General features: G+C 43.1%; 2 protein-coding genes across 3 annotated transcripts in view; both read left to right on the forward strand.

Annotated features, from left to right (window-relative positions):
* The first annotated feature begins 1,185 nt into the window (after positions 1 to 1,185).
* Positions 1,186 to 13,657, forward strand: wipi2 (WD repeat domain, phosphoinositide interacting 2). Of its 2 annotated transcripts, none has more exons than XM_080723716.1 (12): positions 1,186 to 1,379; positions 3,223 to 3,305; positions 3,958 to 4,127; positions 5,060 to 5,156; positions 6,200 to 6,297; positions 8,197 to 8,289; positions 8,525 to 8,595; positions 8,789 to 8,902; positions 9,229 to 9,393; positions 10,845 to 10,952; positions 11,176 to 11,273; positions 11,683 to 13,657. In XM_080723716.1, the coding sequence occupies exons 1-12, from the start codon at positions 1,306 to 1,308 to the stop codon at positions 11,793 to 11,795; spliced, it is 1,284 nt and encodes a 427-aa protein (XP_080579842.1). In that variant the 5' UTR covers positions 1,186 to 1,305; the 3' UTR covers positions 11,796 to 13,657. The 2 variants fall into 2 exon arrangements, with proteins under 2 accessions (XP_080579842.1, XP_080579843.1); XM_080723717.1 differs by having other exon boundaries at positions 3,223 to 3,302.
* A 1,762-nt stretch (positions 13,658 to 15,419) lies between these two features.
* LOC308282842 (E3 ubiquitin-protein ligase TRIM7-like) overlaps positions 15,420 to 17,286 on the forward strand; it is a gene marked incomplete at both ends in the record, with an annotated part of 3,639 nt that continues 1,772 nt past the window's right edge. Inside the window, one exon of the mRNA XM_080723228.1 lies at positions 15,420 to 16,766. Coding sequence (XP_080579354.1) covers positions 15,420 to 16,766 — 1,347 coding nt within the window. The remainder of the gene's footprint in view (positions 16,767 to 17,286) is intronic.

Consider the following 17,286-nt stretch of genomic DNA (forward strand, 5'->3'; position numbering starts at 1 on the left):
CATGAACGTAGGCCTACATCAGAGTTCTAGGCTAATAATAGTCCATAGTGACATCTAGTGGACATGCAGGGGAAACCATCCTTACTGTTTACTTGCTATTCAGTGGGGAAGGATTGGAATTCAGGTTAACTAGATCAAAATGTTGAAAGCAACAATACAAAGGCGCTAAGAACTAGTGTGCGGATTTTAATTGTTGTACTTGATTGTACTTTACAGCCACCGTTACATTTAACCTCTGGGGGAGGCGGAGCCAATCAAGTCAAAATCTGTTTATTTTGGAATGACAATTTTTGGAATTTTTGATTCTTCTTGGGGTTCTCAGAATGTAAAAAAAATATTTTTGGGTTTAGCTCGTGTAATTAGCATAATTAGCCAATTAATTGCCAAAAACAGGAAATGGCAATGACTTTGCTTCTAATAAAGGTGATAAGAGTCCATGTTTGTGAGGTCCAGAAATTAATCTGTTAATTACCATTTATGAAGTCACACAACCTTTCCTAATTAGCATAACTAGCATAGATTATGCCAAAACTAGGTGAATATAAGCAAATTGCTGCATTTCTTTTAGTTTTAGTCAACTTTGAAAGCTTTTCACAGACTCTAAGATGTAGGCTATGTTTACAAGTATATATAGACCTATATTGTTGTATATATTTTTTGCACTGTTTATTTTTTGTTTTACTATATACTGCATAGTAGCCTACTGTGTTCTATCCGTCTGTCATTCAATGTTATATGAGATACTTCAATGGTTTCCTATGGAAATAAGCTTAGTCTTTTCTAGGATCTCCTTTTAGTTGACCTTGTACCAGTGAACTGTACCGTCAAGAAACTGTACCTTTTTCTACGCAAACTTCGAATAAAGTCTTCAATCAATCAATCAATCAATCAATCAATCAATCAATCAATCAATCAATCATATTTGAGTATTAATTCTGACCGTCGCTGACACAATGAGGAGGTAGGCGAGGTTAATGAGGAGGTACTGCGTTCTGTCCCTTTAAATGTATTGCACGCCGCAGCTCAAACTAGCAGATCCACAAGCTCACAACACGCCTCAGAACAGGCGCTTTGCGGGCTTGCAGATCTGCTGTTTTCGGAGCGCGACACCGTCGCACAGCGAAGCGTCGCAACAGAGCATGCGCGGTAGGGCGAGAGCAACAGCCCTGCTGGAAAAAACAACAACAATCACTGGGAACAAGGCTGAGGAAGCGATGGAAGCTCCCCTGTTCTAACAAACCTCTGCCTTAAACTGCTGCTATATTTCTCACCGCAGCGTCTATATAAATCAATGGTGTCGAGCCCATGAACCTGGCCAGTCAGAGCGGGGACGCTGGCGGAAGCCAGCTCCTCTTCGCCAACTTCAACCAGGACAACACGTAAGGAAGGGCCGGGGATGATGAGGAGATCTGGGGGGATCCAGTGTGGCCTGGTGCTCTGGCGATAGCATGGTTGGCTAATAATGGCTACACAGTACACACAGTGGTTTTCAACCCTTTTCACTTCAAGGACCATTATTTATTCAGCATTTGAGCCACGGACCACCGTTTGATGAGATTTAGCCTCTCAGACCCAAAGACGTGGGATATATTTTGTTGTCGTTGTATACGATTTTATCCATACTTTCATGCTGTATTGATGTTGGTACCATAGGACTAACAGGCAAACGTTGACCAAAATAACAATTCTTCTACAAGTACATTCTCTTATTGTGGAGACTTATTGTAAATTAAATAATGCAGATGTTTAACATTAACGTAACGTATGAATACAAAATGTAAGGGTCCATTTGGAGTAATTTTACTCAAGGGTGCATTTGGTTCTCCATTTAGCTGGGGACCACCTGAACCCCCTCAAGGACCACTGGTGGTCCCTGGACCACTAGTTGAAAACCACTGATCTATAGTATAATACGCGTGTTATTTCGCTTGCTGGCTTATTGAAGTGGTTATTTTTTATTTCACTTATTTGTCACTAGCCCATCGGTAGTTAATCAGCAATGATAGCATAGCAGTGATGTGTACACACAGCGTAGCAGGCGCTAACTTTAGCTAACTAACACAACACGCAGGACTCAGGAAGTGTCCTGTAACACTAGCTCCTTTCGGAACCCCTCACTCCACTGCTACGCAGCTCCGAGATGGGGTTCCTACTGGTAGCATGCCGGAATCCTCCGGCCGGATCGCCGATCCGCCGTTAGGGAACACTTTCTTACCTTTGGTGAACACTCTATCCAAAAAGTGACCGGTCTATATTCATCTACAATCGTTTTACTTCTTTAAGGTGGAAGAAACTCGAAGCAAGGGGGTGAAATAATGTTTTTATATCGCTCGAAAGACCAGCCGGCTCTGTGTTTTCCTGTGTTTTCCCCGTTGTAGTCTCGCGTGGCCAGACTGTTGCCTCCGCGATTTGGTCAAATGCTCACAGCCACGCGAGACTACAACGGGGGGAAAACACGGGAAAACACAGAGCCGGCTGGTCTTTCGAGCGATATAAAAACATTATTTCACCCCCTTGCTTCGAGTTTCTTCCACCTTAAAGAAGTAAAACGATTATAGATGAATATAGACCGGTCACTTTTTGGATAGAGTGTTCACCAAAGGTAAGAAAGTGTTCCCTAACGGCGGATCGGCGATCCGGCCGGAGGATTCCGGCATGCTACCAGTAGGAACCCCATCTCGGAGCTGCGTAGCAGTGGAGTGAGGGGTTCCGAAAGGAGCTACTGTAACACTATACCATGTAGTAACGTGATTGCAATGTAGTTAGACTTAGAACTGTTGAGAACGTGAGATAATAATGTCAGATGAACGTGGCTGACGTTAGCATCTTTTGTTTTGGTGGTTTTGTGTACTTGGACATGCTGGTGTTGGTAGAAGTGTTGCAAGGCAAGGCAGAGCGTAGCAATGCATTTCTATGGTGTTTTAATTTGGAGTACAGTGATGTAACACATTGTTAGTATGAGTGACATTCAGTTACATGCTGTCCTAGTGTCCTTAAGAGAGATGCTTATTAATGTTATTGCAACAGACCTCCTGTGTCCTGTGAGCCTGCCTGACCACTGTCACCATGTGGTGACACACTGACACAGCCTTTGGTGACAGTGACTGGGAAGCTGGTCCAGACAGGGAGAGGAAACAGCCAAATGTGTGCGTGCGAGAGAGAGAGAGAGAGAGAATGGATAAAATGTGTTGTGTAATGGTGCGTCTACATCACTTTGTACAGGTCCTTAGCTGTTGGCACCAAATCGGGCTACAAGTTTTTCTCCCTCTCATCTGTGGACAAATTGGAGCAGATTTATGAATGTAGTGAGTATCTTCCATTGCTTTGTTCTTTCGCTGTCAGACAGTAATTTATTGATATTCATTCTCCATGGCCATTTGCAGTGCACCATTATGTTAATGGATAATCAACATTAATACACTCATAACTCATAAGCTAAGATACAATTATTGCACATCAGCAGCACATCCACAATACTTTAAATATTCATTAACCACTTAAACCACATCATCCATTTTGTGGGGAAAACTAGCAGAAAATAGCAGATCTACACGCTCACAATGTGTCTGCTTGTAGATTGACATTGATATTTAATGTAGAGTGAAGCTCCTTAGGGATTCTGGGCAACAATATAGGGTTTAAGTGGTTATGTTTGCCTGATTTTCCTTTTGACTACTGAACCTGGATTCTGGCCCAGGACAGAAGTCACAGAATTATCATGAACTCTAACATCAAGCTATCTCAGTCTGTTCGTACAAAGCAAAAAAGCATTAGCTTCACTCTGTGTGACATTTCATTGGACCAATTTACTTAAAGAAAGCTTTCCATTGGGCTGTCATGGTTGCTCAGTGGTCTATGACACATACTAAATGTGTGTGTGTGTGTGTGTGTGTGTGTGTGTGTGTGTGTGTGTGTGTGTGTGTGTGTGCTCTGTCTGTGTGTCTCATTCTTCCTCAGCGGACACGGAGGATGTGTGCATTGTGGAGCGTCTGTTCTCCAGCAGTCTAGTGGCGATCGTCAGTCTGAAGGCGCCCAGGAAGCTCAAAGTTTGTCACTTCAAGAAGGGAACGGAGATCTGTAACTACTCCTACTCCAACACCATACTGGCCGTCAAACTCAATAGACAGGTAGAGAGAAAATGCATACTGTACACCATGCACACGCACACACACACACACACACACACACACACACACACACACACACACACACACACACACACACACACACATACACATTCCTATTCCTATACAGTTTCATTTATACAATTCCACATGGTCTCTTATTTCAACAGGCAGGCAGATGCCCATTAGTCACTCACACACGCATAACACTGGCCCACAATTCAACAGACGGTTAGAAACACAACATAAACACATTTTGCTTGATGCATGCTTTCTAGGGGTGTAACGATACATTTAATAGCGATACGATACGCATCACGATAGATGGTTGACGATACGATACATGGACGATATTGTTTCATTCATGGCGATATGATGCGATTCGATTCAATGAATTGATATAGTAACTACCTGTATTTAGCAAAGAAATTAAATCTGTGTGAAATGTGCCAATAGTGCATTTTTTAAGGGAAAATGTATTATTATGGATATAAATAACTAAACACTGTGATTCTCTAGCAAATACATGGATTATATTTCAACACATATGGACAAACCCGCACCTTGACATGAACACTGAGATTACACACATTTATCGATAGACAAAGAGTAGCTACATGGAATGGAGAAGTAGACCCCTCTTTTTCATTTTTCTTCTTAAAATGGCTAAATACAAGGCACAAGTACTTAGTATCGATTATTTGCATTGCAAAATGATTCGATACCGATTATTTGCATTGTAAAACGATACGATACGATACAAAGCCAAACGGTATGATATTTTGCTGTTTGCATATCGATTTAGTAGATTGTTGCAAATTAAAATCGTTTTTTCGATTCAGTTACTATATCGTTACACCCCTAATACTTTCTCATAAAAAAGGCATAAAAAAGTCGTGTTGGTCTTTGATGGTGGTGTTATATTTCCTTTACAGAGGCTTATAGTTTGTCTGGAGGAGTCACTGTACATCCACAACATCAGGGACATGAAAGTCCTGCACACCATCAGGGAGACCCCACCCAACCCCACAGGTGAGGTTACAACAATGGCCAAGATGATCTCATACTGCCTGTGTATCTCTTGTGTTTTCTCTGTGTCACTCACAGCTTGAAAAAATATGCTAAATAAGCATGACCCCAGAAAACCCTTTCAGTGGCGCCATGGTAATTAAACCACTTAAACCCTATACTTAGTTGACCGTATACTAGGCCTGGGACGATTCACTTACCTCCCGATTCGATTTCGATTCATCGGGTGGCGATCCGATTTATATTACGATTATAGATTTTTCTGCGATTCGAATCGTGATTATTGCGATACTTTCCCACAATTTACATTGCTTTTTTATATAATTTGAATGTAAAATGTTTAGGTGGTGGTCATACGTAGGACCACAGCACTTTCTTCTCTCACACAACCTTTTTTGTGCAGGCCTGAGTGTGTGTGTCTGTGTCTGTGTCTGTGTCTGTGTGTGTCTGTGTCGCACTGTAAACTACTTCTGAGCAACGTGTATCAAGAGGTCAGGTCACCGATTGACCTCTCAGAGAAGTTCAATAGAAGCTTAACAAGCGTCAATTAAGAGCCGCATTCCATCGGCTGTATTTCTCCTAAAAAATATATATTAAAAAAAAGATTCACGATTCACTTACCTCTTGATTCGATTAATTGAATCGTGGCATCAACATCACGATTAATTGGTGAATCGATTTTTTTGGCACACCCCTACCGTATACCCAAGGGCTCTATACTTGATCCCCCTCCTGTTTTTGCTCCACTCTAAATATTTTCATAGAAAATAGTCACTGACTCTCCATGCTTACATTTACCTGACAGATGTTGTTATATCCATATAGTCTCTAGGACACTGCATCTGTGACCTTTACTTTTACAGGATCGTCACTCTAAACCCTATGCCACCCTAGAACCCAAATGTATGCAGTATGCACTCACTGGTCTTTTAAAACCCACCCCCATGCCTTAGCGTTTGCAGCTGAGTTCCTTAACTACAGAGGTCAGATACATGTGTTAGTGTAATTCACTTGCCTTTCTCTGCATTCTTCCTCCCATTCTCTAGGTTTGTGTGCCCTCTCCATCAGCAATGATAACTGTTACCTTGCCTACCCTGGCAGTGCCACGATAGGAGAGGTCCAAGTGTTTGACACTGTTAACCTGGTAGGTGAACACAAACACGGGCCACTTTGGTTGTGTGTTGAGTTGGTATATTCTCCTGTATCTGCGCTTCTGTTTAGGTATTGCTGTGTGCTAAGTCACTATCATCCACTTGTACTGTTTATGCTCATCTGTTTAGAGGCAGTGCTGTGTGTTAAGTCAGTATCATCCTCTTGTATGTGTACTTCCATTTAGTTGAATTGTCACAATGCAGATTGCAAACCCGCCGTCAGTATTTCCCGCTGAACCTAAGCGCAACGGTGGGGGCTTGGGAGTGTGGGGAACACGCACCACTTGCTGATGAATGATGGAGAGGTTATATAGCTTAGCCTTCATGTATTGAGAATGAGAGGCACTCTTGCCGATTTAGTAAGAGACTCATCGCCAATTACAAGATATTTAAAAGTTATTTGGGGCCATGATGATATCCTTTTCTTCCCACAACTAGACTAAGGATTTATATTGTCTGTTATTGTTTATTCACGTGTGGCAAGATCGCGGTTCACTAGTTTTTAGTAGGCTATAGTTGCGACCGTAGGTCGCATTTACTACCAAAACCTCCACAGGCTGTCCGTGGGTGAGTGAGTGAGTCAGTCCGTCCGTCCATCACACTTTTGCCCTGCTCATATCTCCACAACCGTTGCCCCCATCCATGCCAAATTTTGCACACACACTCCTTGACTGCCAAACTACAACCTCCAAGGACCCCCGGAGCCCCAGGGACCCCCAGGTCCCTGGGGGACCCCCAGATGTAAAAAATGACCAAATGTGCTCACACGTCACACTTTTTCCCTGCGTATATCTCCGCACCCGTTGACCTGATCCATGCCAGATTTTACACACACACTCCTTGCCTGCCAAACTACAACCTCCAAGGACCCCCGGACCCCCCTGGGGGACCCCCAGATGTAAAAAATGACCAAATGTGCAAAAATGACCAAATGACCACCCCAACGGGGCTGCTCACGGGGAATTCCCGGGGACCACCGACTCCTGGTGCTCCAGAACGGATGCAAAAGTGGTGGCGCCCCAAGTGGAGGACCCCCTGTCACTGCAGCGCACATAAAACGCCGTAACTCGGGCTAGGAGCCTCCGGGAGAGCCGGGGCCGGTACCTATTCGTCCGCCAAGGCAACGCGGAGACCCCACCCCTCATTTCTCACATGGCCCTATTCTAGCGCTACCTTCAGGCCGATTTTTAAAACACATTTTTGGACACTGCTCCTACAGTTTTTGCCCTAAAATCACGAATATCACTACACAGCATGTCTACACTCATGTCATCAACATGGATCAGGAAGATTTTGGAAAAACTAATTTTTGCCCTATTTGTGGAGATAAGCCACCTACGGTCGCTTATCTCCCGATTAGGGAGTCTTACTGGTGTAGGCTTAGAAGCCTGTTCAGAAGTTAATTTAATGTTTTCCATTTAATGATTTCCTTTATCCTCATCTAATCTTGCGCTAATGCAAGCAACTGTTTTTGCCATGTTTTAAGGCCGTGTAGGCTTTTCAGAAGTTAATTTAATGTTTTCCATTTCATGATTTCCTTTATCGTCATCTTCCGCTAATGCACGCAACTGTTTTTCGCCAGGTTTTAAGGTCTTATTTTAGTTGTTTCTCATAAGCTCGCAACCCTCCTTGCCCATCGGCCCCCACCTTTGCGCACAGGTTCACCGGGAAATACGCGGTCGCCGCCGTCAGAGGGTTTTATATTCTGCTTCCGCTTCCTGCTATTTGTGTGGGAGAGCCTTCGTTCAATGTTGTGAGCCTTTAACGTGAATCCACACATGGAGGTGGAGTAGTGGATTGGAATGACATGCACACTCTGCACACTCAGGGGAGTATGTGTCTATCACTGTGTGTAATCAGTTAGTGACTGTCTGTGCATTTCTCTGTTCTAGCGGGCGGCTAACATGATCCCAGCCCATGACAGTCCTTTAGCTGCGTTGGCCTTTGATGCTAGTGGAACCAAATTGGCCACAGCCTCGGAGAAGGTATGACTCTACTTAGCCTATCGTTCAATCTCCTTTTTTATTTATTCATATATATATATATATATATATATATATATATATATATATATATATATATATATATATATATATATATATATATATATATGGTGTGTCTTGCTTTACTGCAGGGGGACATTCATAAACCTAATTTTCCTTTTCATATCCTGTATCTTTATACACATCTGTGCTGTTTCAATCTTTCAATACTTCTCAGGGTACAGTGATTCGTGTCTTCTCCATCCCAGAGGGACAGAAACTCTTTGAGTTTCGACGAGGAGTCAAGAGGTAGTGAAATTATTTACAGATGACTCGTATTGCTCATCAGTTCAGTTACTCAGCATTTAGATCTTTCACAAGCAGATTGATTACAGTGTATCGGATGTATCCTGCTGTTCAATTGTAGAATTTGAGAAATTTACATTCTGTCCTAACATTTTTATGTGCTCAAAACTCAAGTATAGTAATGCCTATCTTCTAGGTGTGTGAGTATCTGTTCGCTGGCGTTCAGTATGGAGGGCCTCTACCTGTCTGCCTCAAGCAACACAGAGACGGTCCACATTTTCAAACTGGAGACGCAGAAGGAGAAGTATGTGTGAGTATGCCTTTATTGCCAACTTGAGCCTAAGTCTGATGGTGTCGCCGGCCCGTAAAGAACCGATGTGCAAGCGTGCGTTGCATTTTCCACTTGTAAATCAAGTTATTTACTTGGCATTATAGCTATTATGCATATTAAATCTACTGATTTACAACGAGAAACACAACGTGGCTCGCTTGTGTCACTTAAATCAGTTCTTTTTGGTGAGGAAGACTGTAATGTGACCACCTCATCCTACTGAAAGTGTTGCTGAGGCGGTCAGACTGCCATTTCCTACAAATTTGTAATTCTAGAAACTGTGGTTTCTCACTGTGTGTGTGTAGCCCAGCGGAGGAGCCCACCACATGGGGAGGGTACCTGGGGAAAGTGCTGATGGCGTCAACCACCTACCTGCCAGCCCAGGTCACAGAGATGTGGACCCAGGGACGAGCCTTCGCCACCGTACGACTGCCCTTCTCTGGACACAAGAACATCTGTGCCCTAGCTGTGTGAGTACACACACACACACACACACACACACACACACACACACACACACACACTTTCAAACATATACAGGTATACCTATTACCTACTGTATGCTGACATTACTGTACACACACACAAATGCAGACGCATAAATCTCTCGAACATACATATCCATGTGACGGCCCGACTACTCCAGAAAATGTTGGTGTAGTCCTGCCGTGAGACATGTTTTCAGTTTTTCATTTGTGTACCCTTATAAGGCCCTCATGCTATAACTGTTAGTGTTTTCAGATGAATCGCACCGTAGACATAGGGGCCTGTCTTTAGATTTAATAGTTTATTTGTCACTCACTCATACAAGTGCAAGCAGCGAAAAATGTTTATTTGCTGTTTACAAAATAAGAGACTGTTTACTGTTTCAGTAAAGTAAGTAAGTAATCCAAGCATATCTGGAACATGTCTGGAGAATGCTAGACTCAGAGTGCATGTCTGGAGAATGCTAGACTCAGAGTGCATGTCTGGTGAATGCCAGACACATAGGGTCATATTTTGACGGCGGGAAAAAAACAGTCCTTAACTCACTTAGCGCCGAGCGACTTTTGGGGCGACTAACTAATGATGGCGTTTAGTGCCGAGCGACTCGGAGCGACTTTTATATAAAAGCATTGTTTAAGCTTTTAATTTGGGTTGATAGACGGAGCGGAACGGTTAGCTTACCTTCGACTAGCATACAGATGAAAACCGTGAAAAAAAAGGATACGATTATGACGTCACCTTTAAGCCATAGCTTCCTGTTTACGTAGGCCTCTGTTAGCCGCTAGGCTCAATGCAAACCATCCGACCCTCACGTAGCTTCACTAGGTCGGATTTTGATTCGGAAACTTTCTGTGTGGCATCTATATACGTTCCGATGCCCATACCAATGGTGGTTTGAGACGATCAAGCACGAATTGAGCAGTATTGAGCTCAAATGGCGGCCCGCGGCCTGTCCATTGAATGTCAATGGAGAGCATGTCATTGTACCATCCTGTTATGTCCTGAACCTTGTTTTTTATTCTGACTTAACATGGGACCATGGAAAGTCTATGGGCTATGGCTCACTCTAGTGGTCATCTTGTGGCATTCGCAGGCACGTGTACCTGGTTATGTAATGTGATTTTGGGGATTCAATATAGCTATTTCCTGGCGTTATAAGCGCAGATTCATATTGAAATCTGGCTCGCTCGGCGCTAAGTGAGTTAAGGAGATTCCGCTTTTTACATTAAGAGATGGAAGCGTAAAATAATTACCATCTTGCTATTATGAGCGCGGTATTGTGCACCCTATGGGAAGGCGATGAGCCAAAAGGCCCTGAATTAGTCATGGGCCTAAATGCCCCCTAAATGAATGTGTGTGCGTGCGTGCGTGCGTGCAGTTTCACACTATGTTTGTGTTTATCTTTCTCACTGTGTGTGTTTCTTTGCTGACACAGGATCCAGAAGATCCCGCGGTTGCTAGTAGCGGCCGCTGATGGTTACTTGTATCTGTACAACCTAGACCCTCAGGAGGGAGGAGAATGCACACTTATGAAACAGCACAGGTAACACCCACACAAGGAACGTGTGTGTGTGTGTGTGTGTGTGTGTGTGTGTGTGTGTGTGTGTGTGTGTGTGTGTGTGTGTGTGTGTGTGTGTGTGTGTGTGTGTGTGTGTGTGTGTGTGTGTGTGTGTGTGTGTGTCTGTGTGTAAACGCATGAATTCGCTGTCACCGCACAATGCGTATATGTCTCATTATTACTGTGTTGGTCCTTGTGTTGTGTCCAGGTTAGATGGCAGCACTGAGGCACCCAACGAGATCTTGGAGCAGGGGTCACATGATCGCCCGCTGGTGGCTCAGACCTACAGCGCTGCAGTTACTAAAGGTACAGTACAAACATGCCTCACATGTCACACACTGGTAAGATAAGAAGCTTTACATTTAAGTTCATCATTAACCAAACCGTAACCTTTTTTAAGAGGAAACATTTTGGTAAGTAAAGTCCACATCAATGATTCGCAACCAGCTGCAGCATTTTGAAATAAACCGTTGCAGGTTGGTGTAATTTTGGGGTTCTGTTCCGAATGGTTGCAAGTGGTTGATGTTGCAACTGGTTGCTTTGCAAATCATTGGTGTGGACAAGTGACATATTTCTTAATTTGTGCCATTCTTTCTGTGTTTGATCTGAATATAATGTTCCAACAAGAACATTAGTCGGAACGTACCAAGTTGCTTTGGGAGCTTAGATAATATTCCACCGGTGGAGGATTTGACCCTTGAACTGTGTCTCCTAGGTTACTGCGAGGAGCAGGGCGCTGTGGGAGGGGCAGGCTTGGAGGACGACCTCAACGACCTGCGATTGGAGGAGGAGAACGAGCAGCCGCCGCTCATCCTGGAGACTGACTGAAGGATGGCTGCAGTGACCAATCAGAGGGCTCCTCTGGCGCTGCTATGAACATGTGACACTAGGGGAGGGAAGGGCAGGATTAAAGACGGGGTGGGCGTTGTGGAGCATTTAAACGCTCAAGCACTCGAGAGCCCGTCTCGTCAGTCTGTCTGTCCACGTACGTGTCTACCTTACTTCTCCCTACCCTCCCTTCTCCCGTCTCTCGCTCCCTGATTCAATTTGCCCCCCCCCTCTCAGTTCCCCTGCGCGGGTGAACTTGAAGCTTTGCATGTACATGTGCCAACCGCTTAAAAAAGATCCACCCATGAAACACACAAACAAAAACAAAAAGCCCTGGTGGAAGAGTGTTTTGGAGCCTGTGTGCCCAGCATCCTCTTTGCAAAAGTAGCTCTTGTCTCCAGGTAGTCAGTCAGTCACACACACGCGCACACTCCGTTATATTGAATTGGTTATCCTATAAGTGCCTCTCTGCCCTGTCGTCATGGTTTGTTTTGTTTCCGGAGGCTTTATTTCCTCCCTCTGGCTAATAAAAGCAGTTTTATTTTCCAGTTTGATTCTAATCCTGTGTGCGTGCGTGGCTGCGTGCATTTTAATTTCTGACCCTCTCCTCACACGCACCCTCTCCTATACATGTCCCTGCCAGAGGTGAAGTGTGTTGCATTGGGGGGGGAGTGTGTGTGAGAGAGAGAGTAGTAGTTCACTCTGAAGTTTTGGTTTTATCTTTCGAAGAATGTTGCCGAACCTTTTGGCATGAGGCAGAGAATACACTATATACAATACTTTTGAATGTGTGTGTGTGTGTGTGTGTGTGTGTGTGTGTGTGTGTGTGTGTGTGTGTGTGTGTGTGTGTGTGTGTGTGTGTGTGTGTGTGTGTGTGTGTGTGTGTGTGTGTGTGTGTGTGTGTGTGTGTGTGTGTGTGTGTGTGTGTGTGTGTGTGTGTGTGAGAGATAGAGAAAGATTATGCAAGATTGAATACTGTGTGTTTGTGTGTGCGCGCTGGGCATTTACATACGCAAATTATTTAGAAATTAGCCTTCAATTGTTCTAGTTGGCACAGTCCACTTGGCACAGTGGACCTTTCTACCCCTTCCCCCTCTATAAGGCCTGCAGCCATTGGTTGACTTAAATCTCTATTACTCATATCTGTCTCTGTCTCTTTTTTCTTTTTTTATCTACGTAACCAATCATTTGTCATGCGTAAGAAAACCTGCATGGTGGTGTTAATGTGCTACTGTGTCCATACATGAAAGACACAAAGATGATCAAATGAGTCATGAGACAGATAGACATTAAGGAACTCGGGTCCCAAAAGAAATCTTCCATAATGCTTAATTTATACAGATCTACAAGCTGACAACGGAACGTGGCGCTACCACGCGTAGGCTTGTAGATTGGCTATTTTCGGCACGCGTCTCCCTCATACACCGAAGTATAATGCCTGATTTATACCTGCAAATAGGAGATCTACAAGCTCACAACACGTTGCGGTGCGATGCTTTACGAGCTTGTAGATTAGCGATTTTGGTACGTAACACTGGCGCGCAACTACGTGTAAATGAACCTTAAATCAGGCTCAGCACATTTATGCTCTTCTGTGTACTTTACTTGATGTGGCAAGATATCTCACCACTGGACCATGTTACCAGGCGATGCCGTGGATTCAAGCTTTTTTTGAAATTCTTGGGTCTCTGTCGGCTGTGCAGGAACTGAACTCCAGGGTTTAATTTGGCCAGCCTGAAGTGTAATTCTTGAGGCTCATCATTTTGGTCCAGAGTTCTGCATGGTTTCCCGTTCTCCTTTAATGTGTGAGGCGTAAAGGTTAAATCGCTCAAAAGAAGGCTAGCAGTGGGGGAGTTGGAGTGTCAGACGTTTTCTAATGATTTTGTATAAAAACAAATGTGAAATGTTCATCTGAAACTAAAATGAAAATAAAATCCATGTTGATGTATTATGGATGCTGGCTTTGCTGCTTTTTTATTAAACATTTATTCTTAAAAAGTTAAGATGCAATGTGACAAGAACTTTGAGAATCATTGCCTTTGTTTGTATTTAGCATTATCCGAGATAAGTATGTGCGAGAAAATGGTTTGTTCTATTAACTGAGGATTGTACTGTTTTATGTATACATTTGGAGATCGGTATCAGCCAGACCGCAGGAGTTTGTCTATCCCTGTTTCACAATGCATTAGACTCCTGGGAGATGGAATGCAACACCTACAGTACCATCAGCTCCCAGTACTTGGTTACTGCACCACTTGACGCTCCCAAACCGTGCCAAGAATTGTCTGCATTATTATATTTTTGGAAGTTCTACACAACTATTTTTTATTAAAAGCTTTATGTTAAAGCATTTTTGACTAGCTGCTATTCAATCAGTCAGACAGTGGCTTACAGTGGCTGGCTACCAAGATATTGCATAATAAAAATACATTTAATATGTTAATCTTGCTTGTGAAAACGATCATTTTCAATGGCCTTTTGCACTATACGACCAAAATGTTGTCAACACTTTGACAACATTTTGGACAATATAAGGCTATTCGTACCTACTTTGTATACTGTAATTTAGCTCGATTAAGTAAAACTCTGGAACAGCTCCACATTTACATATAAAGAGAGATGTGATAGGATTTCTCTTGATTCCTCCCTATCACCCAGCTTTTAGACAGTCTTATTAAAACAAGCACTATGAAATACATTTCAATATTAAAACAGGACATTATTATCATGATTCTCTCTCTCTCTCCGTTGCATTGTTCACTCAATATTGCCATCTAGTGGTACATGCAAGGATCTGAGGATGCCTGCTCTAATGTAACTTTGATGAGGAAGAGAAAACAGGATTATCATTCTGAGGGGGAGGTGCATCTCACCATTTCACAGGAAAATGAAACTGTTGCACTGTAGTTCTGCAGAAACGATTCTGAATTCTTAAACCTCAACTGTAAGGATTCTTTAAGGATTTTCACATCAGAGATAGGTCAAGGTCATCATGCTCCCTTCTTTCAAAGGTGTTTAAGGATTTTCAGAAAAGGGAGCTCTACATCCAAAAAGGTTGGTTCAACATTTTTTCAGTAGCCTAGGGCCTACGTATGTTTCTATTGTTTCTGATTGCATTTTTAATTTATTTTTACATATTGGCAAGAAGATTTGACTGGAGAACACTCCAAGTTGATTTATTTAATTATTAAGTGTGGGGGTCACAACGAATACACTTGTAGGATTAGGCTACTTAAGAGTGCATTGTGTAAAAAGTGTTTCTGTATCTTTGAGTAAACTAGTTTATGACTCCCCTGCTGGGTTACACCCCTGTTGTGAGGCACTTATTAACATCCATACTTAACCCACCTATCTATCTCTTGGTTTGGACATTACATTGCCATTACACAAAACATCAGTGTCGCAATTAAAAAGTCAAATTGGAGTACTATCCTTATGTATTTGTCTTATTATTAAGTACTTTAAGAATCCAGTAGGCTTAACGAGTTTTCAGACTAATCATGAGTTGAGTTGAGTGCATTATTTTTGGTCCAATTAGTTCATGCTCTGATACACTGATACAATAGTAATGATATGGGTTACAGATTTGGCTTTATAAAACCTCCCCTCTCTTCTCCTCCAGCTATGGCCTCTGCCGGCATATCGGAGGAACAGTTTCTCTGCTCTATCTGTCTGGATCTCTTCAGTCAGCCTGTAACTATTCCATGTGGACACAGCTTCTGTGAGGCCTGCATCACTAAGTACTGGGACAGCAGTGAGTTCTGTCACTGTCCCATGTGTAAAAAACTTTTTCATCAGAGACCAGATCCTCTCTTTGTCAATACTCTGATCTCCGAGGTGGCTGCCCATTTCAGGAAATCTAAACAAGATGATCTAATGCCAGTGGAGGTGCCCTGCGACGTCTGCCCTGACACAAAGCTTAAAGCCCTGAGAAGCTGCCTGGTGTGTCTGGCTTCTTATTGTGAGACACACTTGGAGCCTCATCATAGAGATGCAGCTTTTAAGATGCACAAGTTAATTGATGCTGTAAGCCTGGAGGACAGGATGTGTAAAGACCACGGCAAGCTGCTGGAGCTCTTCTGTAGAAGTGACCAAAAGTGCATTTGCATCATGTGTCTGACAGAACATAAAGCTCATGACCCAGTCCCTTTAGAGGTAGAATATAAAGAGAAGCAACCTCAGCTGGAGCAGAAAAGGGCAGAGGTACAGAAGATGATCCAGGAGCGACAGGAAAAAATTCAGCAGTTCAAAATCTCAGTTGAGCAGAATAATATAAATGCAGAGCGAGAAAAGGCAGACACTGTTCAGGTCTGCTCTGCTCTGGTGTCTTCTGTTCAGAGAACACAGGTTGAGCTCATCGAGGTGATAGAGTTGCAGACAAGATCGGCAGCACATGAGGCAGATAGCCTCATCAAACAGCTGGAGGAAGAAATCTCTGAGCTCCAAAGGAAAAGCATTGAGCTGGAGCAGCTCTCACACACTGAGGACCACCTCCACCTTCTCCAGAGCGTTCTCTCCCTCTCCACCTTTTCACAACTGAGTGGGTTTACGCTGTCCCGTGACGTGAGCGTGAAGACTACACGGACAGCTATCGCTCAGCTGCAGTGCACACTAGATGGAGAAATGGAGAAGCTCCCTGAAGTCAAGCTGAAGAAGATTCAGCAGCAGTATGCAGTAGATGTGACTCTGGACCCTGACACAGCGCATCCCAATCTCATCCTATCACTGGATGGGAAACAAGTGAAATATGGAAACACGAGGAAGACACTTCCTGATAAGTCAGAGAGATTTGATACAGTTCCCTGTGTGCTGGGAAAAGAGGCTTGTTCATCAGGAAAGTATTATTATGAGGTTCAGCTTAAAGGGAAGACTGCATGGACTTTTGGTTTTGCTAAAAAGTGCATCGAAAGAAAAGGCCATTTGGACAAGCAATACACTATGTTGCAGGTGATCAATGGAGGAAATTACTCAGCAACACATACATTTATCAGACCATCCGTTGTAAAGATGAATCTGCAGAAGATTGGTGTGTTTGTGGATTATGAGTTAAAGCAGATCTCATTTTATGACATTGAAACCAGGGCTCTTCTCTCCATCCGCAATTGCACATTCAATGAGGAAATCTACCCATTTTTTTCTCCAGTCATTCTTGAAGGTGATGAAAATTCTGCTCCTCTGATCATCACTAATGTTAATCAAAAATGAACTTGTATGTTTGTATCACTAATTGAGTTTTGTGGAAGGAAGTTGAGTTTTTAATTGTGGAAGTGCAGTAAGAAATAAAACATTAAGACATTCAGAGTAGACAATACAATTAAAACATATTTAAATCTATGAAAGGCCTTTTGATAAAAGTATATTTTAATAAATGACAAAAGAGCTCCTTAGGCAGGCCATTCCAGAGTCGAGGATCCAGCAAAGACACGGTCACCCTTTGTCTTCGTAGGAACAACAAGCAGACGTTTTCAAACGTTAATGTTTTAAAATCTTG

The sequence above is a fragment of the Nannobrachium achirus genome, assembly GCF_963921795.1.
Source record: "Nannobrachium achirus genome assembly, chromosome: 4".
Taxonomy (NCBI): Eukaryota; Metazoa; Chordata; class Actinopteri; order Myctophiformes; family Myctophidae; genus Nannobrachium; species Nannobrachium achirus.